This window comes from Gallus gallus, chromosome 4 (assembly GCF_016699485.2).
Source record: "Gallus gallus isolate bGalGal1 chromosome 4, bGalGal1.mat.broiler.GRCg7b, whole genome shotgun sequence".
Lineage (NCBI taxonomy): Eukaryota > Metazoa > Chordata > Aves > Galliformes > Phasianidae > Gallus > Gallus gallus.
This window is the reverse complement of record NC_052535.1, coordinates 2,432,504-2,456,242: the sequence shown is the minus strand read 5'-3', so window position 1 is coordinate 2,456,242 and position 23,739 is coordinate 2,432,504. Positions and strand designations below refer to the sequence as shown.

At 59.6% G+C, this 23,739-nt stretch overlaps 1 protein-coding gene across 11 annotated transcripts in view; it reads left to right on the top strand.

The window, feature by feature from the left end:
- The window catches only part of DLG3 (discs large MAGUK scaffold protein 3), a 56,389-nt gene that overhangs the window by 30,305 nt on the left and 2,345 nt on the right, over positions 1 to 23,739 (top strand). For 4 of the 11 annotated variants that reach the window (XM_015278412.4, XM_046940960.1, XM_426264.8 and 1 more), the window contains 18 exons: positions 822 to 872; positions 2,974 to 3,098; positions 3,479 to 3,648; positions 3,870 to 4,006; positions 4,111 to 4,255; positions 4,397 to 4,556; positions 6,901 to 7,057; positions 7,194 to 7,296; positions 11,961 to 12,075; positions 15,997 to 16,173; positions 16,347 to 16,422; positions 17,004 to 17,103; positions 20,378 to 20,419; positions 20,804 to 20,854; positions 21,526 to 21,627; positions 21,708 to 21,880; positions 22,372 to 22,481; positions 23,220 to 23,311. In XM_015278412.4, the coding sequence (XP_015133898.1) occupies positions 822 to 872; positions 2,974 to 3,098; positions 3,479 to 3,648; positions 3,870 to 4,006; positions 4,111 to 4,255; positions 4,397 to 4,556; positions 6,901 to 7,057; positions 7,194 to 7,296; positions 11,961 to 12,075; positions 15,997 to 16,173; positions 16,347 to 16,422; positions 17,004 to 17,103; positions 20,378 to 20,419; positions 20,804 to 20,854; positions 21,526 to 21,627; positions 21,708 to 21,880; positions 22,372 to 22,481; positions 23,220 to 23,311 (2,086 nt within the window). Of the gene's footprint in view, positions 1 to 821; positions 873 to 2,973; positions 3,099 to 3,478; positions 3,649 to 3,869; positions 4,007 to 4,110; positions 4,256 to 4,396; positions 4,557 to 6,104; positions 6,306 to 6,900; positions 7,058 to 7,193; positions 7,297 to 7,555; positions 11,568 to 11,960; positions 12,076 to 15,996; positions 16,174 to 16,346; positions 16,423 to 17,003; positions 17,104 to 19,538; positions 19,585 to 20,377; positions 20,420 to 20,803; positions 20,855 to 21,525; positions 21,628 to 21,707; positions 21,881 to 22,371; positions 22,482 to 23,219; positions 23,312 to 23,739 lie in introns of those variants that run through there. The other 7 variants (XM_040700053.2, XM_046940962.1, XM_040700056.2 and 4 more) reach the window with 7 other exon arrangements.

The window sequence follows — 23,739 nt, the reverse complement described above, 5'->3', positions numbered from 1 at the left end:
GCAGGGGAAGAATGTGTTTGGATGATGGCTCTGAAACCGCCACCTTCTTTTTCCATGTGTTGGTAGTGATGGGGAAAATGGAAGCTTTTGGCCCGCACTCTTTGTTTGTTATTTCAGAGCCTACAGCTGCAGCTCTTTTGCTTTTATTGCGGTGCCCATTTCTCAGTCTCTGCCCTCACCACCGCATTCCATCGCCTTCACCACGATGGCTGTGGGAGTTCCTTCAGGGCAGGGAGCAGCGTGGCACACAGCATCCATATGGCTATCCCACTTTTTTTATATCGGGGCACCTTCTGTATATAGCACTGGGCTCCCTTTGTGTCCAACTGATTCAACAGAAGAGATGGTCCCACGTTCCATGTTAACAAAGCCATGCCACTCAAAGATGTAGGAATTAGAAGCCACCAGAGATGTATGTTGTGTTATTACATACGGACCATACATTGCACGCTGTGTCATTGCATACAGACCATCCATAAGCCCCTTCCTTTGCTTCCTGCAGCAGTGAATTCCCGAGGTTAATTACACGCTGGGTAACGAAGGCGTCGTGCCTTTGTGCGGAGCTCCTTTTCACGCCTCGCACATTGAGCTGCTGCAATAAAAGGGCTGAGCCGAAGTGCATTAAAGTCAGCGGGTTTGGGATCGTGCCCAGAGAGAGAAGCAGCGAGCGGTTTGATTCCAGGGCAGGGCTGTGCGACGGCGTTTCTGACAGCACGGGTTTTGGGGTGGATTCTCAAAGATTCCGTGTTTTCGGGGGGCCTCTCAGTGCTGCAGCACCCCGGGATGTGCGCGGCCGTAACCCGCTCTCTCCCTCTCCGCAGGTGAACGGCAGCGATGGGATGTTCAAATACGAGGAGATCGTCCTGGAAAGGGTGAGTCCTCCCCATGGGCATCTCCGCCCCCACGCGCACAGCGGATGGGCTGGGGGGGCTCTGAGGGGTCCGGCTCTCCTTCCCCCGCAGCACAGGGGTGGGCTCACCGCTCCGCTCCCCCCGCACACCCCTCCAGAAGGGAGGAGGAGGGTTTCTCGTTCACACCCTCGCCCCCGCACAGCCGCCAGCGCAGAGCTGGGAGGGAGGGGGGGCTCTTTGTCACCGTCTTTGCTGGAAAATGGAGGCAGGAGGAGCTGCGCTGGCGCACAAAGGGGGGGGTGGGAGGGGGTCTGTCTCTCGCCTCCGTGCCCCGGTGCCCCCCCTGCCCCAGCGGATGGCTCTGCCTCGCCGCAGGCGCGGAGCGCCGTGATGCTGAGCAATGAGGACAGGTTTTCTGGCAGCCTGGATTGCAGCGGGGCGGGGGGAGCTCCTGGCTGTACCTTCTGCCGTGTCGGTGGGATCCCAGCCACGCAGCGCTGACGTTGAGATAACGGTGGTTTTGTGGGGAATGGGGCTGGGGATGTGAGTGGAGGGTCAAGCAGGGGCTGTGAGCAGGGAGGGAGAAGATGGAGCAGACTTTGCTCCAATGCATCAGCCCCATGGGGTGAGCGCAGAGCTGCGTGGTCCGTCCCTGCACCACTGCATGCCCCATCCCACCCCATAGCCAGGAGCTCCAGCACCGTGCAGGGCCTCCTCCTCGCGCTTGGCTGGCAGCGCAGGGGAAGACGCATCACTCGTCCTCCTGTTCCTTTAGTCATCCCCCTCCTCCCCCCGGCTCTGCATCATGGAGGTGGGTGGACGGAAGGTTATCCGGGGCTGCAGCCTCACCCACCGCTTCCCCATTGCGCCTGACAAAGCGTGCCCAGGGGATGCTTCCTTTTTGGGCTGAGTGCTGCTGCGTGCTTCGGGCTGCTGGAGGGGTAGAAGCATTGTGTTCGAGGGGTGAGAGCCCTCAGCCGCAGCAGTGGGCTTGTCCTCGCTGTAAAGACAAGGACAACCATGGCAGCATGTGGGGAGCTGTCTGCAAAGAAACGTGGCAGTGGGTCAATGGGCAGCACACGTATCTGCTGCAGGCGTTGTCCCCACATCTCCAGCAGCCCCAGTGCCAGCAAAGAGATCTCTTGGACTTGATTTCTTCTAGATTATCGGAATAGTAACAAATGCCTCCTGCATCATGGCCAGAGCTGGACAAGTTGCTGTCAGGAGTCCTCCTTTGGAGCCTCTGCTTGGGTGCAGCCATCCCAGCCATGGGTCCATGCAGAGCCCCCAGGGCTCCCCAGCCTCTGTGGGTGAGCAGCACCCCCAGGCAGCCGGGACAGAATTTGGCCCGAGCACGGCTGTGTATGAGAGGCAGGCATGGTAGGATGTGACTAAGTGTCAGCTCTTCCGCATGAGAAAACAAGGCAACAAGCCATCTGATTTCCAAGGCAGGGCAGAAAAAAAATAAACAGTAATTGTCTGCTTGCATCAAGCATGGCACTGGGAGCAGCACCCATAAGTGTGTGTGACAGAGCAGGGTCCTGTGAGCAAGGACTTGGCAGCAGAAGTACCCCTGGTGTTGGGACGCTGCTGGGACACAGCAAACACTGGGACAGGGGCTCCCTCCTTCCTCACAGCAAGGCTTCATCTCTATCCTTACACCTCCCTAGAGCAGATTTGGGCACCAGTGCTGCCGGGGTCGACTGGGGATACTTTGGGCCATGAGTACATGTAACACCCAGGGGCTCACTGGATGTTAAGACCCAACGTGGTCTTGCAGGAGCCACTGGGCTGCCAGCACCCAACCCAAGCCCCTCTTCTCTGCATGGGCCATGCGAGTGGTGTCTCCTCCTGGGGAGCTGCCAGCAAAGGGAGGTTTCTCCGCCAAGGACCACCCCCTCGTCCCCCAGCTCAGTCTCTCACAGAGACGTGGTGGTGAGGGAGGTCCTGGCAGCTCCCACGCTCCTGCTCCATCTGTTGGGTGCTCCGCACTGAGCGCTGGGCTGACAAGCACCCGTCTTCCTCGGCCGCGCAGCCACTGCCTGCACGGAGCAGCCCAGCCCAGAGGCTCGCTGGGTTTTGGGAGCAGCGTGGGACAGACACCCCATGTGCTTTCCTGCAGGGTAACTCTGGGCTCGGCTTCAGCATAGCAGGAGGGATCGACAACCCTCACATTCCAGATGATCCCGGCATCTTCATCACCAAAATCATCCCCGGGGGAGCAGCGGCCATGGATGGACGTTTGGGGTGAGTGTGCGGGGCTGGGGACCTCCCGGTCCCGCTGTACAGCTCCCAGCCCTGCTCTCTCCCAGCCCTTTCCCCTTGGGCAGGTCCCCTCTCCAGGATCCTCCTGCTATCAGCATCCCATCTCCTCCCTGGCTCTGGCTCTTAACCGATGCCGGATCCATCCTTCCCCCCACTCCAGCTTGGGGACTGCCTCCCCCATAGCCTTCAACCCTGAGGAAGAACCTTGCTGTCACCCCACATGTTGGCTCTGGCACATCCCAAAACGCAGGATCCATCCAACTCAAGCAGATCCCCTTGTGCAAGGGTCCGGGTAGGGGAGGTGACCACGGTGGCACAGGGCTGGCGGTGCTGGGGGGCTCAGGATCACACCGTGCCTGTAGGGTAAATGACTGCGTGCTGCGGGTCAACGACGTGGACGTCTCCGAGGTGGTGCACAGCAAAGCAGTGGAGGCCCTGAAGGAAGCGGGCCCCGTGGTGCGGCTCGTGGTGCGGCGCCGGCAGCCCCCGCCGGAGACCATCATGGAGGTGAACCTGATGAAGGGACCCAAAGGTGAGCAACAGAAGCTGTGGCGGGGGGGTCCCCTTGGCGTGGGGGGTGTTGTGGGGTGGGATGCTGTGGGATAGGATGCTACAAGGGGGGACGCTGTGGGTGCAGGCTGTAGGGTAGCCTACAAAGCTCACAGTGAGGTGTCCCATTGCCCACGGTTGGCAGCGGGGTTGGCTGCAGCCAACCATCCCTCCTCTCTCTCCTCCCTTCCTGCTCATCCCCAGGACTGGGCTTCAGCATCGCAGGGGGCATTGGGAACCAACACATCCCCGGGGACAACAGCATCTACATCACCAAGATCATCGAGGGAGGCGCTGCCCAGAAGGACGGGCGCCTGCAGATCGGAGACCGGCTGCTGGCGGTGAGCCCCAACCCACACCTCCGTGCTTCTCCCCTGTCCCCTTCCCCAGGATCCCAACCAGGATGGGTCTGACAGCATCTTACTGTCCCTTTGCCCTGCGGCAGGTGAATAACACCAACCTGCAGGACGTGCGGCACGAGGAGGCGGTGGCCGCGCTGAAGAACACCTCGGACATGGTGTACCTGAAAGTGGCCAAGCCTGGCAGCCTGCACCTCAACGACATGTACGCGCCCCCCGACTACGCCAGCAGTACGTAGGCAGCAGCCCTGCACTGCAGGAACGGGGGGTTCCATAGCAGGGATGGGGATGGCACGTGCTGGAGCCGGGCCGGGCTCCACATCTACACTGAGGCCAATTCCTGCTCCTGATGCCCATCTCCTCTCTTTGCAGCCTTTTCAGCCTTGGCTGACAACCACATAAGCCATAACTCCAGTCTGGGCTACTTGGGTGGTGTGGAGAGCAAGCCTGCATACCCCGTCCCCCCACAAGTGACCCCCTCCAGGTATTCGCCCATCCCTCGGCACATGATCGGGGATGAAGACTTCACCAGGTGAGAACTGCAAATGGGCATCCCCATCCTTGCCCCTTCTCCTCCTTCCCTTTCTCTCTCTGACCCCATCCCTGCATCCTGTCACGTGCTGAGCCTCTGCTGGGGCTGAAAGACTCCATGTGTGGGCTCCATGCAGGGAGGGAGGGGCTGGGAGGGGGTCACAGCTCTTGGTAGTGCCATAGTTCCTCTTGCTGTGCTCACCGACCCCAGGACAGCTGTACCCAGGCACTGTCAGGGCTGGTACTGAGCCCACTTTGGTACCACTGGGGCCAGGGCTGGATGCTGTGTGCTCAGGTCAGGTGCTCAGGTCAGGAGCAGGACTGGCTCTGCAGTTGTGGGCAAGGCTGCCACACAGCGTTGGAGTTACTGCAGCCTCATCAGAGCTGGGATGGCCCCATTGTGTGATGCTTTTGGATCCCAGAGCAGGAGGCAGGCAGGCCCTCTCGGAGAGCCCCAGCCACCACATCCACCTCATTGACTTCTCACCTCCCGGTGCTCAGCTGGACCTGCTGCGTGCTGTGACCTCTCTGGATGCAGCCATCCATGTGCTGCCGGGTCACCACGGGAGGATGCAGTGCTGCAGGTGCTCCACTTTCTCCATGTGCACTGCACCGCCAAAGGGACTGATTCCCAGTGCCACCACTCCATCTGTCCCTCCTTGGGGACCCCTGATCCCATCAGATCCCAGGCGCACTGATGCCCTTCTTTATGGGCCAGAAAGGGACAAGAGCATCCTGACACCTGGAGTGTGGTGGGCACAGTGCAGCAGGAGCTGACGGCCGCCAGAGGATGGTGCTGCCCTGCCAGGACCCCACTGCTGCTGAGCTGCTCCCGGCTGCCTCCTTCCCTGCTGTGGGCACAGTGCTGCTGTGAGCATGGACTGCTTGGAACAGAATCCCAGCATATCCTGAGTCGGAAGGGACCCACAAGGATCATCAGTCCAACTCCAGGCTACACGAAGGACCCCCAAATTTCAAACCCTGTGCGTACCGCTCAGGTCAAGGTGTCAGTGCCACAGTGTCCAGGATCCATCTGCAGGAACATCGTTCTGCCCAGCATGTTTGGAGCGCATCCTGTGACTGAGAGCTGGGATAAGAGATTCACCTCTCCGGAGCTTTGTTTCCTCCCCTTGGTTCCTGCAGCATCTCTACCTTCACCGCTGGGCTCCAGCAGCAGGCACTGCTCACGCCGAGCTGGCTCCCAGGCAGGCACCAAAGCAGCAGCATTGAGGATGCGGGGCTGAGCAGCAGAGCTGAGTGCTGGTGGCAGCCCTGGGACGTGGCTGAGCCTCCGTGGAACCCAGCGATCCCAGTGGGGTTTCCCCAGTCCTCTCCAGCCCCTGCGCACCCCAGCCTGAGCAGTGAGCTCTGCTGAGCTCGGTGTCTTCTGAAGGTCACGGGGGTCAGCCCCTGCCCCATCAGCGATGCAGGGCTGAGCGCTGCTGGAAGGAGAGGTGGCCCCGGTGCAGCAGGGGGCAGGAAAGGGTTAAGCCCACAGGGTCTAACAGGCGCCGGAGCGTCCGTCCTCTGTGCTTCCATAAAAATCTCGGGGGTGGGCATGGCACCGGGAAGCCGAGTGCCCCACGGCCACACCGGGTGGGAGCAGAAGATACAGCACGGGGTGAGAGCTTGGGGAGCTCCTGCCCTGTGCCGCGATGTTCACCGTCAACGTCTCCTCCTCCATGTCCTACCGGGGACAGCCGTCCCCTTCCAGGCAGCGGCAGGGCCACGGGAGCAAATGTGAGCCGAGGTATGGCGTGGGGACACGGCACGGGGCAGGGAGCCGAGAGGAGAGCTGGGGGGGTCCGGCAGGGCTGGGCGTCCGAATGTCCGAATGTCCGTCTTCTCCTTTTCACGTTCCTTATAAGGTGACATCCTGAGCTGTCCAAGAGACGCTCAGCCCATCGGGACACCCGGCCCGGTGCATCCACCCCACAGCCGACACCAACAGCCCCGGTGCCGTGCGGGGAGCTGCTGTGTGTCCTTCTGATGGCACTGATGTATTTTTCCTAGCAGAAAATCAGCGCCGGACGGCTGCGGGGCCGGGCGGCCTTTCTGCCAGCGCCTGCCTATTGTCTGAGCTGCGCCAGGATTAAGTCACCACCAAAAAATTCAGGGCTGCTCGTGTGCCACGCAGGGCTGCGCTGCGTCCGTCCCGTGTGCAGCGAGGGGAGCGCTCACCCCGTGCTGGCATCGTCCCCGATGCCTCCACGTGCTCTGACGCTGCCATGTGCCACATCCACGGCCCTCTGTCCCCACCTGTGCTCCATCTCGCGTCGCCCCGAGCCCTCCTGCGTCCCAGCACAAGTGGCCCCACCGTGACATCCCCGTGTATGTCCCTGCAGGGAGCCCCGCAAAATCATCCTGCACAAAGGCTCCACCGGCCTGGGCTTCAACATCGTCGGGGGAGAGGACGGAGAGGGTATCTTCGTGTCCTTCATCCTGGCCGGAGGCCCCGCCGACCTCAGCGGGGAGCTGCGGAGGGGAGACCGCATCCTGTCGGTGAGCTGCGGGAAGGGCGGGGCGGGGCGGGGGCTGAGCGGTGCCGGGGCCGGGGACGCCGGTGCGTCGGTACGGTGGGGCCGGGCGGGGTGCGGGGCTGAGGGCGCTGAGCCCACGCGCGGCGCTGTTCCCGCAGGTGAACGGCGTGAACCTCCGTAACGCCACCCACGAGCAGGCGGCGGCGGCGCTGAAGCGGGCGGGGCAGACGGTGACCATCATCGCGCAGTACCGGCCCGAAGGTACCGGGGGGCGGGGCCTCGTATGCAAATGAAACGTCGTGGGGCGTGGTATGCGTGAATAAGGGGGTGGGGCGCTGTATGCAAAGAGAGGGGCGGGGCTCTACGCGTGGACGAGGGGGGCGGGGCGGTGGCTGGCGCGCGGAGCGAGCGGGCGAACGGGGAGGCCCGGCGAGGCGGTGATTGGCGCGGAGAGAGGCCGGGAGGCGGTGCCCGGCGGGAATTGCGGGCGGTGATTGGGCGGCGCGGCGGGGGGCGGAGCGACGGCGTCCCGCCGGCTGTGCCTGCGCGGCTTTGTGTGCGGGCCGGGCGGCTCGGGGGCTGCTGCCGGGGGCGCCGCCGCCTCCCACCGCGCCGACCTGCAGGTGAGCGGGGCTGCGCGGCCCCCGCCCGCCGTCCGGTTCTCGCCTCCCCTCCTCCCGGCACGTGCCGGGAGCCTCTTTGCCGGGAGCGGGGCCGGCGGGGAGGCCGGGCCCCGCCGGGAAGGGGGGGTCGGCTCCGGTGGAGTTGCCGGAGGCCGAGGCCGGAGCGGCGACGGTTGGGACCTCTCCGGTTCTCGGCCCTGGGGCCTGAAAGAGGGAGCGGGGCCGCCACCCGTGCGCCGCTTCCCCGGTGCGTGGTGCGGGCCGGGCGTTGGGGGGCTCTCGGTGCGGCTGCGAGCATCCCCGGGCCGCGCTCCAAGCAGGGGGCGGGCAGCAACCCGGCATTCCCCTAACAACAACGCTTCGTTAGCGCCGGCCTCTAATTCACCCGGCGGAGGCGTCGCTGCTGCCGGGAGCCGCCCGCCCCGGGCACGGAACGGGGAGTGGGGGGGGTGGGTGAACACCCGGGGGGGGCGCGGAGCCGCTCTGTGCCCGCGGCGGACAAAGAACCGCTCCCGGTCGGTCCCGCAGCGCTCTGAGCCCCGCGGAGCCGCGTGTGGCCGCGCTTTGTGCCCCGCGGGTCCCGTGGCGGCGGGTCGGGGCCCTCCGGAGCCGTTAGTGCCACGCAGGGCTGTGCTGGGGGTGTGGTTTTGTTTGTTTTGTTTTCTTTCTTTTCGCGTTGTGCGCTGTTTTGTTGGGGTTTTTTTTTTTTTTTTCCCTCCTCCTTTCCAGGAAGCGCTCCACGTTGTCGTATTTCTGGCTCCGTTCGCCGCCTGAGATCTGGCGGAGAGGCGGTCGAGAGAGGTTTCTAAATGTCAGATGGGACGCATAGTTTTGATACCCCTCCGGAGTCGGGCTGAGATGTCGGTGCTTTGGAGCTGCCCCTTTCCTGGAGCTGTGCGCTGCTGCGGCGGCGATGTGCAGCAGCCCCCGGCCGTGTGGGTGCCGTTATTGCAGCGATGGGGGCTGCAGAACCCCGCTGGCTGCTCATGCAGGTTCAACACAGCGTGCTCCAGCTGTGGTCCGGTTTAGTCCCATCTCCGTGCAGCTGTGAGGCTGCTTCCATCAGTCTTAGGTGCGAGGGCCCTCCCGGTGGGGCTCTGTGAGCTCAGGGGAGGCGGCAGAGGAGCACAGAGCTGGGGAAGGACAGCAGTGGGAGCTGCATTCTCTGCCTGGCGCACACCCAGAGCTGCACTGGGATTGCTCCGTTCCACGCTGCTCCGGGCTGTCTGTAAGGTCCTTTCCCTGAGACCGATGGCTGTCACCACCAGTGCTTGGGTTTGGCAGGTCTGCCTCCTGAAGCCCCGTGGAGTAAAGCTTTGATATCCTTTGCTCAATGTGGCGTGGTAGTATAGCGTGCTGCTGGATGGGGCCTGCAGGGACCTCACTGCGACTTTCAGGAGTTGCAGTGCTTGCTTTGTCTCCGTGCTTTGACACAGCTCGCTGTGTGCTCACAGTGAAAGGCTTTGCTGAAGACAAACCGTGGAGCTCACCGTGGGGTCTGCATGGGCTGCAGCTGGAAGGTCTCTGGGATGCGCTCATGGCTGTGTCCAGCCCAGCCCATGCAGGTGGTTCCTGCACCTAAAGCAGCACACGTGCACCAGGCTTCTTGTGTGCTTAGGGGTTGCTCTCTAACAGCTCTTTCTCCCTTTGCACTCTGCAGAACAGCCACACGGGGCTCAGGGCCGGAGCTCTGTGTGGGGTGGGGGCAGCGGCCCCACTGCGCTTCAGCTCCGCTGCTGCACACCGACTCCATTTGCTGGGTTTGTTTGCCATAGAAACAGCAGCTCTGTAGGGAAATGAGCTCGGGGATGGCAGCGAGCATTGGCCTGGGTGGAAGCGAAGCCAGCGCTATTGAAAACAGGACGTGTTTTCCTCTGTGAGGGCAGAGAGAGCAGCAGACAATGGCCCTGTGGATGTCTAATCCCAGAGCTTTGCAACCTGGGCAGCCCAAATCCCTTTGGGCTTTCTCATGGAAGAATGCAGAGGCCAAAGGTTCCTCTGGGATGGGATGAGGGCTGTGCTGTGCCCTGTGGGCTCAGGGCCCTCCCCGGGAGCACCTGCACGGGGCAGCCCTGGAGCAGAGGGGAACATAAGAGTGCTGTGTCTCTTTGTCAGCTCGCAAGGCGGTGAGAACAAAGTGCTGCTCCCGCTGGCGTCGGGTCCTCTTGCAACAAGAGGAGTGAGTTCACCTGTTGCATATTTTCGGTGTTGATAAAGGTGTCCTGAACACATCCAGTGCCCGGGTGCCGTGGGAGTGCCAGAGGTGGGGATTAGCAAAGAGCTGCTGATGCTCACCTCCCTGCTGTACAGCGGGCGTGCTTCCCAGGTGAGGTTCTGCCACGCAGCAGCTCTGCTTCCAGGATGCAGAGGCAAAGTGGAGAGGAGCCAATGGGCAGAGATAGAAGTGCTGCTTGCTGGAGGTTATCTGCTGATAATTGTTGGGGAGGCTGTTCCAGCATGCTGATAAGGGGGCCCGGTTGCAGCTGAGTGCTCACTCCCAGGATAACCTTGCAGGAAGGCTCCAGCTGTGCTTTCAAAGCTCGATGTTGGCAGCTCCTGCTGGCATGGGGGGATTCCTGCATCCCATTAGGCTGCAGCCTGTGCTACTCAGGGTACTCTGCATTGCAGCTTGCTTGCTTTCTCCTGGGGGGAAGCCTTTGAGCAGCACACAGCGTGCTGGGGAAGGTGGCAGCCCCATCTGTGACACGGTGCAGGACATGGCTCAGTTCAGGAGCCCCAGCAGTGAGCTGCACCTCCCCCTGCCTGCACAGGAGCATTCTTCACAGCAGCTTCTCCATAAGAGCCAGGCAATCGCACCCTGTGTATGAACTTTCACGTCACGGAGCATTGCCCATGAAATTTTAACATGCCTCTGAGCATCTGTACTACGGTGCTGACTTACATTAGGCGAACCCATCTGCTTCCTTTCTCTCCCCCTGCCCTGGGCTGCCTGCCTCTTACAGTGTGAGCGTTGTGGGGAGAAGCAGCAGCACGGGTGGATGCAATGCTTCCTGTGAGGTGCAGCAAATCCAGCAGATAGATAGATCAGGAGAGCATGGGTGCCTCTGAGCCAGGCAGAGGGGCTGTGAGAGGAGTGATTGCAGGGCGAGCTGCTGGCTGAGAGCTGCAAAGAGGAGGAAACCTGGCTTGCTTAACCCTTCTGGTTGAACACCCTGCAAGGCAGCACAGCAGCAGGCAGCCTGCAGATGGCTCGTCAAGCTGTCCCACACGCAGGTTCACATTGCACTGCATATGCTGGCGTTTGGGGTTTGAAGCAAACCAGCAGAGCAGGCTTCAGAGGCTGGGGCTGCAGCACAGCTCCTCTGTGCGGCTGTGGAGCTTTTTGTGCGGATTAGGGTTTGTGGTACATCTTTTTTTGCCGTTCTTTGTTACAAATGCAGCAATTCTGTACGGAAGGGAAATCCTTAACTGGCTCTGGCTGCAGAGTTTAGGGCTCTATAGCCAGGAAATGCCGACCCATAGTTGCATAACCCCATCCCCACGTGTGTGTGCACTGAAGGAGCAGTCTCTGTGCATGGTTAGGGACTTTCAGACACAGCCTGCCGTGCACCAGGATGTGGGATGTAACTACAGAGTGTGTACATGGGACAGAATTGGTGAGCCCAGGTGCTTGGTATGAGTCATGGCACTGCTGGGGGCTTTCATAAGCAAAAGTTTTCCAACTGTCTCCAAGCCTGGGAAGTCCTGGCAGCACCTTTCTTGTCTACCCTGGGTGAGTGGGGCTGCTGCCTCCGCCCTGCGCACTGGGGCCGACCTTTACACCCAGCTGAAGGTCGCAGCAGCACAGAGGGAGGAGCTGCAGGTGGTGGCAGCTCCCGTCCTGCTGCTGCCGGAGGTGCTGGTGGCTTCTGAAGGGTCTTGCGCTGCTTGGGATGTAGGTGAGGACAGGTGAATTCCTCCTCTCCCTTCCTAAGGCCCTGCTTTGTCCCCCATCCCAAGCCATGGGCAGGCTGGGGGCTGCCACCGAGCTGGAGGCCATGCTGTATGGCCATGCTGGGTCAGCCTGCAGCTGATGGTCCTCTGTGAGGTCTCCATTCTTTTTGCTTTCTTCTTTTTTTTTCAAGCACTCTGCAAGGCGACCTCAGCCCTGGGAAAGGAGTGTCCAGGGCAGCTGCCAGCCCTCCTTGTTTGTGTATGAGGAAGGATGGGCTCGTGGGCAACATGCCCCGTGGGCAGGCTGTGGCTGCCTCTCTCGGTGCTTCCTGGATTCATCTGGTTGTGGGCTGGTGGCAGAGAGCTGGGGGCAAGCTCTGCCTGCACTGACCCTCTGTCTCCCCACAGAGTACAGCCGCTTCGAGTCCAAGATCCACGACTTGAGAGAGCAGATGATGAACAGCAGCATGAGCTCTGGCTCTGGCTCACTTCGGACAAGCGAGAAGAGGTCCCTCTATGTCCGGTAAGACTCATCCCATCTCTCTGCCAGTGCCATCTCCAAATGTGAGGCCACTTGCTGCCTCCACAGATTGAGGAGGAGGAGGAGGTCACCCTTCCTCCTGAAGGAGGGGTTGCTGCGTCCACGTAACCATGTGGGACCCACTCCTGTTTTGCTACAGTCCTGGCCAGGAGATCCATTTCTGAGTGCACATACAAGGGCTGTGCAGTGCCTGGCTGTGGGAGGCGGGTGCTCACAGGGTGCACCTTCCAGGAGGTGCCCGTGCTTCCTCTGGGTGTGCCCAGCACTTGGGAACGAGGAAGGAGAATGTGTCAGTGCAGCCTTGTAGATGAGCAACTCATCCCTGGGCCGGTGCACCCCCAGCAGCCAGGATTGCATCCCTGCACCTGTGGGTGGGCACTGCACCTTTCAGAGGACGTGCTGCCCCGCTGCTACAAGGCGAGGGAAGTGAGCTTTATAAATAAGGCATGGAGCTTGGAGAGTGCAGCAGTGGGTTTTGCACTCTTTCTTCAGGGCTGAGTGCTCTGCACTTAAATACCTTTTAAACAGGCGGCTGTGCAGGGAGCTGGGCTGTGCTGCAGCCAGGCAGCTGTGTGGCAGGGTGAGCTGCTGGGGACGGAGAGGTCCAAGGGAGGATGCAGGCAGCACTCTCCTCTACCCGCTCTGCACTAACTGGCTTCTCTGTTGCTGCTCATGCAGCGGGATCTGGCTGGAGGGGAGATGAGCTCTTAGGAGGATTATGGCTTTGATCCCGAGTTGTGCTTTTGGTTCAGAGCCAGGCACGGAGCAGGCAGGGGTTAAGCAGCCGCATGGCGCTGGCTCTGTGACTGCTGCATGCCCCGTGCCCCGCTGGCTGCTGCCCCTGCCATCTCCTGGCTGGCTGCAGTGCCTTCTCTCAGAGAGAAGCAGCGTGGTGGCAGCTAATGAGCAATTGTAATTTGCTTATTAAAATAATCCTGCAACTCCTCACCTTGGGTTGCGGGAGAGGGTTGGCAAAAGCGACGGATGCTTCTCTTTCCCTGCAGGGAGGATGGTGAGAGCTGAGGCTGCACGTCCTGCAGCAGCTCCCTCCCTGTGCAGGAGGGTTTGGGGGTGCAGGGACCCCATGCCCAGACTTACACGGGGCAGAGCCGTGTTACGCTCGTGCAGCTCACAGTTTCACAAGGCACTGCTGGGTTTGCCATCTGCTGCCCCGCTGACACCCTCACCCGTGAGCGTGTGAGAGCTGCCCCAGCCCTTCTGGGCGGGGTGGTTTCGAGCACAGGTTGCTTGAAACCGGCTGAGCTGCTGCCTTGTGGACAGGACACCAATTACGGGACGTGCTACCAAACTGCTCGAGTCAGCACCGCCAGGCCGCAGGGCGCACGGGGCCGTGTGGGGCCTGGTGCTCGCAGCCCACCTGGGCCAGGCCGGGCAGGGCAGGCTCTCGGTGCTCCTGCAGGGCAAAGTCCACCAGCAGCTGAGCCATACAGGGGCTGGGACGGCTTAATGCTGGCTCTGGGAGCAGGCCTGGTGCTGCTCTGCTGCCCTGCAGCCAGGCTGCGGCTCCTGCAGGGGATGGGGCTGCGTGGAGGAGGGCTGGGCCTTGCAGGGCTGGTGTTTGGCTCCAGCAGGCCTCATCCACCGGCGCTGAGTTCCCCGTGCAGGCACTGAGGGGAGCAGGGCCAGGCCTGGCCGGCAGGCACCCCGCAGCTGGGAGCTGACAGGCCCGGCCGTGGGGCTGAAGGTGCTGCTGGCTCCAGAACCTGCCTGGCCGGTTCTCTGCTCTTTCCTTCCTCCTAATTGCACTCTCCTCATTCCTAATGGCGCTGGTCTGGCTGGGGCGTGCCAGCCACGCACTCAGCCTTATCTTTTGGCAGGGAGCAGAGGTGCCTGGCAGGGCTGCTTGCCTCTGGCTGAAGGGCCCCGCGGTGCTGCACTGCCGGCTGCCACGTGCTGTGCTCGGGGCCATGTGTGTTTCTGTTCTCCTGTGGGGCCAAGCACAACAGCCTCCCAGCAATGGCCCCAAGTAAGGTGGAGAAAGCAGGGCAAGCTGGTGGCTGGGTGAACCTCAGGGCTGCATCAACCCGTCAGGCCTCAGCACAGAGGGCTCCCTGTTCTCCCGGTCCAGGAGCTGTTTGGGTCACTGTGCTCAAAGAAGGATGTGACCCGAGAAGAGCACATCCAGCTCTCTGCTCACTGCTCCATCGCTCATCCGTGTCCTGGTTGAAGCCAGCACAGGGCTGCTGCAGGAGCTGGCTCTGTGCCTGAGCCCGGCCAGGCCCTTCAGTTCAGCCCTGTGGATGAGATCTGGCACCTGAGCTCACCCTCCTGGTGCAGGCAGGTGCTGCTGCCTGGGAGGCAGAAGGCGTGTGGTGATGCTGAGTCCTGGGATGCTCGCAGGGGGCAGTTCCTGTGATGAGGTTCTCTCTGATCTGGAAGATGAGCTTTGCAGCTTGCACACTGACACCGCTGCCAGAAATAAGGACCTGCAGGTACATCTTGGTTGCTTAGTCTAAGATGGATCTCTCTATAGCTGTTCCTGCAGCAGCTCTGCACTGGGGTTATAATTTAGCCAAGATGAATAGGAGGAACTGGGAACAGCAGCAGCTTTCACAACAGTGCAAGAATTGGTGCTGCTCTTCTGCTTCCCAGGAGAGAGCCTGGCTCACCTGGAGCCACTGCAGGGAGGGAGACCTATGCTGACCCTCATGTGCCATGCTGGCTGGGGAAGAGGGTTCTTATTAAATGTAGCAGAGAAGCAAGTTTTGATAGAGGCAGCCAGGCAGCTCGCTCTGCAGGAGGCTGGTGCACAGCGTGCCTGTTGCTTTTACTATTTATGGAGCCACAGTTAAAAGGATTCAGCTCGACAATCAGTGTGACTTGTGCTGTGTTGCTTCAGACCCCCTCGGGGTTCCTCGTAGTGGAAGGAGGTGATGAGAGGGGCACAGGGTGGTGTTATTATGGCTTTCCTCCTTCTTTTCTGCCTGGGTGAGGCCGGCAGCTGGCTGAGAGGCGCTCGCCATGCCCCACACACTGCCTGGCGGAAGAGTGGGGCTGACCTCGTGGGAGTGAAAGTGGGGCTCCCAGTTGTGCTGCCAGGAACAGTGCTCTGAATGGCTGCTCGGCTGTTTCCATTTGTTGCCGAATGGATGTGGCTGGAGAAAATAGGTCTGGTTTGAGATCTGACATAGGTAGGACGGGGCCCCTGAAAGCAGCTTGTGGCCAAGGGCTGCAGTGCAGGCGGGCGATAAGGCTCCAGTCGCCTGCACAGGAAGAGCATTAGTGCTCCTCTTCCTTAGTTTAAAAAATAATCATCTTTTCTGCAGCTGGGTAATTTAATATTGGAGATGAAGCTCTTGTACTGTAACTAAATCAACTGTTTTTACGGGAAGTATTTAGAAATCTGAAATAGTTGTAGAATCGGGTAAACATTGAGTTGCGTTCATAACTCACAGACCTCTGGAATAAAATACCTCTACTCATAAATAAAAGGACATGGTCACCTCCTGGCCATCTCACACCCTTGTTGGTCACGGCATGGGGCATGCTCTCCGTTCCCTGCTGCAGGGCAGTCTGCTGGCCCACAGCTTTGCTCCTGATGAAGGGTGCTGGATCTCACCCCCTTAACAGAGCAGCTGGGTTTTCCCTCGTGTGCTGCTTTCCTGATTGCCAGTGGGGAGGGAAACCTTGGGGTACCATTGATGACCTGTTATATTTTCAAGGCTGCTGAACTTTGAATGTTTGCTTTCTGACCACAGCCTTCTTCAGCGTCTGTGTGGTTTGTGTGCTTCTTGCAGTTCATGTCAAGAGCTGGTTTGTTGGTCCAGGGCTGTTGTTTCTGTGTTGGGGTTCATGGTGAGCACTTCATCCTGGGCCTTATGAGGTCTGCGGTGCTGCTGCTTGCTTGGGGAAGGCTTCACTACTCTCTGTGCTCCTTTGCAGAGCTCTGTTTGACTATGACCGGACCCGGGACAGCTGCTTACCCAGCCAGGGGCTCAGCTTCTCCTATGGGGACATCCTCCATGTCATCAATGCCTCTGATGATGAGTGGTGGCAAGCCAGGCTTGTGACACCTCACGGCGAGAGTGAGCAGATCGGAGTCATCCCCAGCAAGAAGAGGTGAGTGCCCATCAGCAGGAGCTGGCTCGCATGGTGATTTGGTCCTGTGAGCCTCAGGACCCAGCTTCTGGATCTGCACTGTGTGGCAGATGTGGTGGTATCAGCAGGAGCAACATGTGCAGCATTATGGGCATCCCATAGCAGCGTTTCTCTCCCTTTCAACTTCCAATCAGGGTGGAGAAGAAGGAGAGAGCGCGGTTGAAAACGGTGAAGTTCCACGCCAGGACTGGCATGATAGAGTCCAACCGGGTGAGTGCTGAGCAGGCGCAGTGCGGCGGTGTGCTATAGTGGGGCAGGGTGAGTCTGGGCAGCTCTGTGCTCCCATTGAGAGCAGCCAGAGCTGGCCCAGGGCAAGGAGAGGTGCAATGGACTTTCTCAGGCACGGCTCCCCTTGGCTGTGCGCAGGGTGGGAGCAGAGGAGCTGGGGCAGCTGTGAAGGTGCTGCTGGAGGACAGTGGTTTGGTAGCGGGGTGTCCTCACAGTGGCAAGGGAGCAGAGCATGTCCCAGCACAGCACTGGTGGCCGGGAGCTGACTGCAGGTGCCTGGTGCAGGCAGAACTTCCCTTGCATGGAGTGAACGGATGAGGCAGGGAGAACAGCCGTGCTCCTCCTGCAGAGCCTCATCAGCTTCCCAACATCCCTACAACACATTTTTCTCCGCACTTAATTTTATTTTCCTGCATTACAGTTTTCATGTAATCTCCATGATTTCATTTCAGGGTGACCGCCCTGACACGGCTCCTCATTGTCTCTCCATTTTAATTTTCCTCGCATGCGTTTAAACGCCATTGTTTTTTCTGTCCTCCCTTCCATCTCCATCTTCTTCACAGTCGATCAAAACGAAACGTAAAAAGAGTTTCCGCCTCTCTCGAAAGTTCCCATTTTACAAGAGCAAAGAGAACCTGGCCCAGGAGAGCAGCGGACAGGAACGTAAGTAGCAGCTGGCCAGAGAGGGCAACGTGCAACCCCCCGAGCCCCCACCTCCTGCCTTGGGGAGGGGAGATGTGCCACGTTCCCATAGCCAGCGAGCCCAGCACCTGCCTGCATCGGCCAAGCTGTGCTGCTCCTGCCAGGCAGGCTGAGGCCATGCACGTGCCCTGCTGCACCGCCGGGCTGCCCTCCCAGCCGCCGTCAGGCACGGATGTGGCCCAGGGCTCAGTCAGGTTCTGTGCCCGCCAGCCCTGCCTGCAGCTAGGGAGCAGCCTGGGCCTGAAATCAAAGCAGCGGCTCCTGTAGCACGTGGGGCGGATGCCAACCGAGTGAGGGACCTCCTGGCTGCATTTCTTGTCCCTGCACACCCGCTGAAGTCCCAGGCACGAGCACCCTGCACAGGCAGGCTCGCCCAGCTGCTGCAAGCCCAGCTGCCTCTGGCTGTGTCTCTGCAGGGGCTGGCTCTCTCTTTCTCTCTCTCATGTTTGATGTCTTCATCCTTTCATAACTTTACACTTGCCTAAACTTCTGCTCTGCCTCCTCCTGCTCTCTCCCATGTGCTGTGGGCTCTGCTCCCTCCCTGTGCCTGCCAAGGGCTGCTCCCCTCCCAGAGCAGGGGGTGGCTGAGAAGCGCAGGAGTTTGTTTGTCCCTGTCCTTGGTCGGGCTGAGGGGGGCACCCTGGCTGTGCTCGCTGTCTCCCATAGAAGTGACTCTCTGCTACCTGTTCCTGACAGTCTCCAAGCCTTTCCTGTAGGTGAAACCCCATGGCTGTGAGGGACGTGTGTGCTCGTTGGCAGAAGCACTGCCCACACTCAGCAGCTGAGGCACATCCTGGCTTCTTGGCTGCAGACTGTGGGGAATACCCGGCTCTCACCCAGGGCTCCCAGTGAGGGCAGGCTGTGCTGCAGCTCCCCTCTCCCTGGCAGGCAGGGCTGTGCACAAACACATCCCATGTGTAGAAGAGGATGGGAGAAGGGGGTGGGGGTGTAACCTCGAGACACCTCTAGGCTTGAGAGCTGTGCTGAGTGTTCAGTTCATTGCTCCAAATCCTGGCATCAGGAATGCTGGAGCCTCCAGTTGGCACCCGGGGAAAACTGAGAGGCAGCTGCACAGCTCCTCTGCAGCAAACTCACTTCTTGAAAGTGCTCTTGCAGTGCAAGGATGGAACAGCCTGCCCTTGCTGGGTTAGGTGAGCAGCTGTGCCCAGCCTCTCCTCTTTCCAGGTGCTAAATTGCGTCCACTCCTTCAGTGAGTGTTCACAGAGAATGCCACAGGCCTTGCGTTTTTGGAAAGAGGAGAGCAAGTGGGCAAGGCAGAGCAGTGTCCCTGCCCAGGTGCCAGCACATTGGGTGCTCCCCTCCGACACCCTCCAGGACTTGGCAGAGGGCAGCTGGAACCAGGCTGCCGTGGGGCAGTGCCCCCTTCTTTCAGCCAGGCTGCATGGAGGACTCAGTGACAGCAGCCAGCATGATGGCTGTGATGGTGTGTGAAGTCTGTGTGCCCAGGTTCCTGCAGGGCATGCGGCTGGGCTCACAGCAACTGCTGCCTGTGACATGCTGGAAAGCCTCTGATGGAACAGACCTTGGCCATAGGAAGCTTTTCCTGTCCTGGCTACCCTTGTTTGTTGCGGGGTGTGGGCACCCTGCTCTGCATGCAGGGCATGGCCATGGCTGGTGGCTGCGGGAAGCAGTGAAGATGTGACCTGTGCTGGAGGTGGTGTAGCAGCAAGGAACGGGAGGGCATTGGGGTGCTGATGGAGCACAGGTCAGCTCAGTGCCTGCAGCTGAAGGTCATTGAGGCAGTGCTCTTGGCCAGCCCTGCAGTGCAGGACATATGGCACAGGCATGGGGCAGGCTGTGCTCGTTGCCAGCAGCATCAGGGCAGCCTGCAGGCAGCTCCCTTGCCATGCTCTGCAGTGCTGCCCATCCTGGTGCGCTGCTTGCAGCAGGAATATCCTTTCTCCCTACGTTTGCAGACTCTGGAAGTGCTGGGGTGTGGGCAGCTCATGCACGCAGGTGGGGAGAAACATCCTCTAGCCATGCTGTTAGAGGTGTGGCAGTGCTCTTTTCCCTTCCAGAAGGGCCTAGGGGAGAGCAGAGCTGCGTGCTGCAAAAGACTGAGTGAGGCTGTATGGAGAAATGCTTTGGGGCTGCGGCAGAGCTCCAGGGGAGCCACGGTGGCCTCCAGGTGCAGCCAGAGGGGTGTGAAGGTCTGCTGGGGGGTCAGCAGCACGTGGTGAGACGTCGGTGCTCCACCACTGGTGTCACCACCGAGAAACGTTTCTTAACATCACTTGCAGTTACAGCTCTGGGCCGTTCCGCACTCCTGTCACTAATGCTCATCTGGCTCTGTCTTCTTCTCCCCCTCCTCTCTGACCGCCCCTTTCCTGCGCTCTTTTCTCTCCCCTCTCCCCCTCCTCGCTGTCTGAAATCAGGACTTCCCTGGGTTAAGTGACGATTATTATGGAGCAAAGAACCTGAGTAAGTGGAATTGCAACGCGCATCGTTCACTTTCCATCGCCGGCACGCGCGGGGGTGCCTGGTGGCTGTGCTTCTCTGGGTGCAGGGCACGAGGAACCCCGCGGGTCTGATTGCCTCTCCCAGCAGAGGGCTCTGGAGTTGCTGCACTGGGGAGGGGATGGGCAGTTTGCTTGGGGGATTTGGCTGTGCCCTGAGCCCACGTAAGGGCCTGCCCACGGCGCCCTCAGGAGCAGGTGAAGGCATTGTGCCACCTTCCTTTGGTGGTGCATGATTGCCCATGTGCCCAGAGCTGCTTGGCTGCACACCCCAAACCCTGCAGAGCTGTGCCGAGTGGGGCAGGCAGCAGGGCAGCAGCCAGCCTCTGTGGGGAGGTCACAGCACTGGGATCAGCCAGAGCAAAGCAAAGCCCCGAACTCTGTCCCATCCTGTCACTGTCTCGTCTCTGTGAGTCCCAGCCCGTCCCTGCAGGTAGCTCCTCACCCCTGCCCTCCGTGTGCATGCTGCACCCTGCCAGCCCTGCCCGCAGCCCCGCTCCCAGCACCTCCCCCCATCTCTCAGCATAGCCAAGCAGAAGAGGCTCCCCTGCACGTCCCCTATTCCCCCTGAGAGCGACAAAGGGCAAGAGATGCCGTCCTGCCCTGGCACTCCACTCTCAGCCCTCCCCACGGGTGCCAGGGTGCCTTTCTGATGCTGCCACCTGGCTGCCCTGCTCTCAGTTGCCAGCACCGGGTGCCAGCTCGTGTGCCCTTGGTGAGCGCTGGCTCTGAAGATGGTCTCTCTGGTTGCTTTGCAGAGGGCGTGACATCAAACACCAGTGACAGCGAGAGCAGTTCCAGTAAGTGTGCGTCTCTCCTGCTGTCTCACCTCCGTGTGTGTGTGTGTGCACTCCCATCTCGTCCTGTCCCGGTGGTGTTTCTGTTCGGAGGCTGTTCCTTCCTGCTGGTGGCACCGAGATGCTGGGCCAGCTGCCATCTCGGGTTATGGGGTGCAGGATAACTCGGGTCTGGCTGCAGGCAGTGCTCCCATTACCCTCAGTGCTCCTCTAAAGGCCTGCAGTGCGCCCACAGCTGTGCCCACTCACATCCAGGCCTGCAGTGGAGGAGAGGGGAGGAGGATGCTGATACTGGATGGGTGTGAGCGCCTGTCCTCAGTGCGAGGGGTGGCTGGGGCTGGGAGGCTGCTGCCAGTGCTCACCCACCTCTCCTCGGCTCTGTTTCAGAAGGACAAGAGGACACTATCCTGTCATACGAGCCAGTGACACGGCAAGAAAGTAAGTCCTTGTGCTGGGTTGTGGGCATCAAACCCCTTCACCCGGTCACAGCTGTGCTGTATGTGGCTGGCTGGGGTGATCTCCTGCCCAGCTGGGTTTGGCCCCTGCAGGGGATGGGGTCAGGTGTGGGTTTGGAAAAGGGTCTGCACCAGAGGGCAGTGGGACTGGAACAGGCTGCCCAGGGCAGTGTCACAGCCCCGAGTGCCGGAGTTCACGGGGGGTTCAGATAATGCTTTCAGACATAGGGTTTGGGTTTGGGGTGTGGAGGCAGGAGCTGAACTGGTGAGCCCTGTGAGTCCCTTCCAACATGGGATATCCAGGGATTTTCTTCTGAGCAGAACCCCCTCAGCAGTCTGTCCTTGCCAGCATCTGGGTCAGTCTCTTAGGGCCTACAGCCCGCGTGTCCACAAGTCCTGGTTGTCAGCTCTGTGCCTCGAGCAGCAGAGCAGCTTTGCTGATCTTTGACCTGGGTGATTGTGGCACCTTCCCTGGAGCAGCTCCTGCACCTGGGCCAGCTGCACACTGCCAGAGGGGATGCAGATGCTTTGTTCCACGTGTCCATATGCATCACTTGGGTTGGATGTGGATGATGTTGAACCCAACCAGGAGATGAACTTCCATGGAGCTTCCCGAAGCATGGGTTAGTCTCAAGCTGTGGCTTTTGTTTGCAGTTCACTATGCCAGGCCTGTGATCATCCTGGGGCCCACGAAGGACCGAATCAATGACGACCTCATCTCTGAATTTCCACACAAGTTTGGTTCCTGCGTGCCACGTGAGTCCCCGCAGAGGGCAGAGCCGGGTGGGTTCGGGTGGGTCGCACCGGCTCCGCTCCTGATGCCTTCTCTCCTCCAGACACCACCAGGCCTCGGCGTGATAATGAGGTGGATGGACAGGATTACCACTTCGTCGTCTCCCGAGAACAGATGGAGAAGGATATTCAGGACAACAAGTTCATAGAGGCCGGGCAGTTCAACGACAATCTCTACGGGACCAGCATTCAGTCGGTGCGGGCGGTCGCAGAGAGGGTGAGTGTCAGTGGCACACCCAGGGATGTGCTGGCAGTGTCCTTCCTCTCCCCGTGCCCCTAAAGAAGGGCAGCGTCCACATCCCTACACAGCCCACGTGGCTGCTTTGCTCCACCTCAGTGCGTTGTCTCCTTCACTCCAGCTCCACCCAAACACCAGCACTGTGGCACCAGCTCTGTGTACAGGAGTCCATGGGGCAAAGGAGGCCGGCTGCTCTGGGTGGAGCAGTAGTGTTTCATGCATAGGGGTGCACTGATGGCTTGGGAATAGCTTTGTAAGTGTCCAGGGAAAAATAGAGTCCCTTCACGTTGCTGTGGTCCTGCCATAAGCAGATAGGAATGTAAGGGCTGTGGGAGTTGCCTGGTGTCTCAGGAGCAGAGTTTCACCTCAGTGGCTCCTCTCTTTTGTAAGCATGTCCCTATGAGCAAGCTGTTCTCTGCCCAGAGCAGACTGTGTGGGTAGCTCTGATCCCAATCACATCTTCTTTCCAGGGAAAACACTGCATCCTGGATGTATCTGGCAATGCTATCAAGAGGTTGCAACAAGCACAACTTTATCCCATTGCCATTTTCATCAAACCAAAATCCATCGAAGCGCTCATGTAAGTGCAGCGACGTGTTCTGGGCTGGGTGGTGCTGGCAAGGTGGGGCTTTGTACTTCTGCTGCCTCTGTGCTTTAGAAAGCAGCAGACGTTGCTGGTGATGCTGAACGTTCCCTGTTCACTAGAGCTGGGCCCATTACTGTGTCTCTGGTCTAATGCACAGTGGGTCTAATGCTGTGGGTGCATCCCATCTCCATGGATTGTTCTGATTTAAAACCCCTTTATGTGCACCAAAGAGGATTTTCTGTGGCAGCCGAGTAATGCTCCCTAATGTGTGTGATGGACCCTGCTCTGCTGGGCCCTGAGGCAGCCAGGAGAGCTGCTGTGAGGCCACAATGCTGGAATGGATGGAGATGTTTCCTGCAGCCCATCCTGCTGCTTGTGGCCCTGGGGAGGACCTGAGTGTGCAGATCTTCCAAGCATCAACAGTATTATATGTGGGGAAGTTCTGTAGTTAGAGCTGGACTTTAAGGCCAGAAGAGACACTGCTGGCACCAAGGGGACTGGAAAAACCCTTTCTCAGTCCAGCAGCCCTAGAACTGCTCATTTTGGCATTGTATGAACATGAGGGAGCCCAGGCAAGGAGAGTGGTGAGAGGATGTGGGAAAGCCGGGGGATTTCTGCAGCGGTCCTGCAAACTCAGAGGGCTGCCCGGACTTTTCCATGTTATGGTGCAACAGAGGGATGGCAGCATGGGTTTTTGTTCATTGCTAAGTTGCTATTTCTTGTGCGTGGCAGGGAGATGAACCGGAGGCAGACATACGAACAGGCCAACAAGGTCTTTGACAAAGCCATGAAACTCGAGCAAGAATTTGGAGAGTATTTTACAGGTGAGCATCCCGAGTACGTCTGTGTCTGATGGGTTCTCTTCTTCCTGTTGGCAGCTGTGACCTCTACCAGCACTGCCTTACTTGCAGGGTCATGAGAAAACATCCAGCTCCAACAAAACCAAAAGAAGTGGCTCTCTGCCAGCACGGCCATACAAAGGGCCTGTTCAGAGATCACTGGATAAGGGTAAACCAGGTGTAGAGGAGGGCAGAAGTTGTCAGACAGGATTTTGCAAGGTTGTGAAAGCCTATCACTGACTTGAATAACAGTAATAAAAATAAAAAACACAACGGGTAGGGGAAGCACAACACAGATTCAGAGAGAACTCTCCGAGAATGAGAATAGAGTCGTGTTTAAAGAGGAAAGATAATGAGGGACCCAAATGATGGAGGCTGCCCTGAGTTATTACGAAACATCTTCCAAAAAGGAC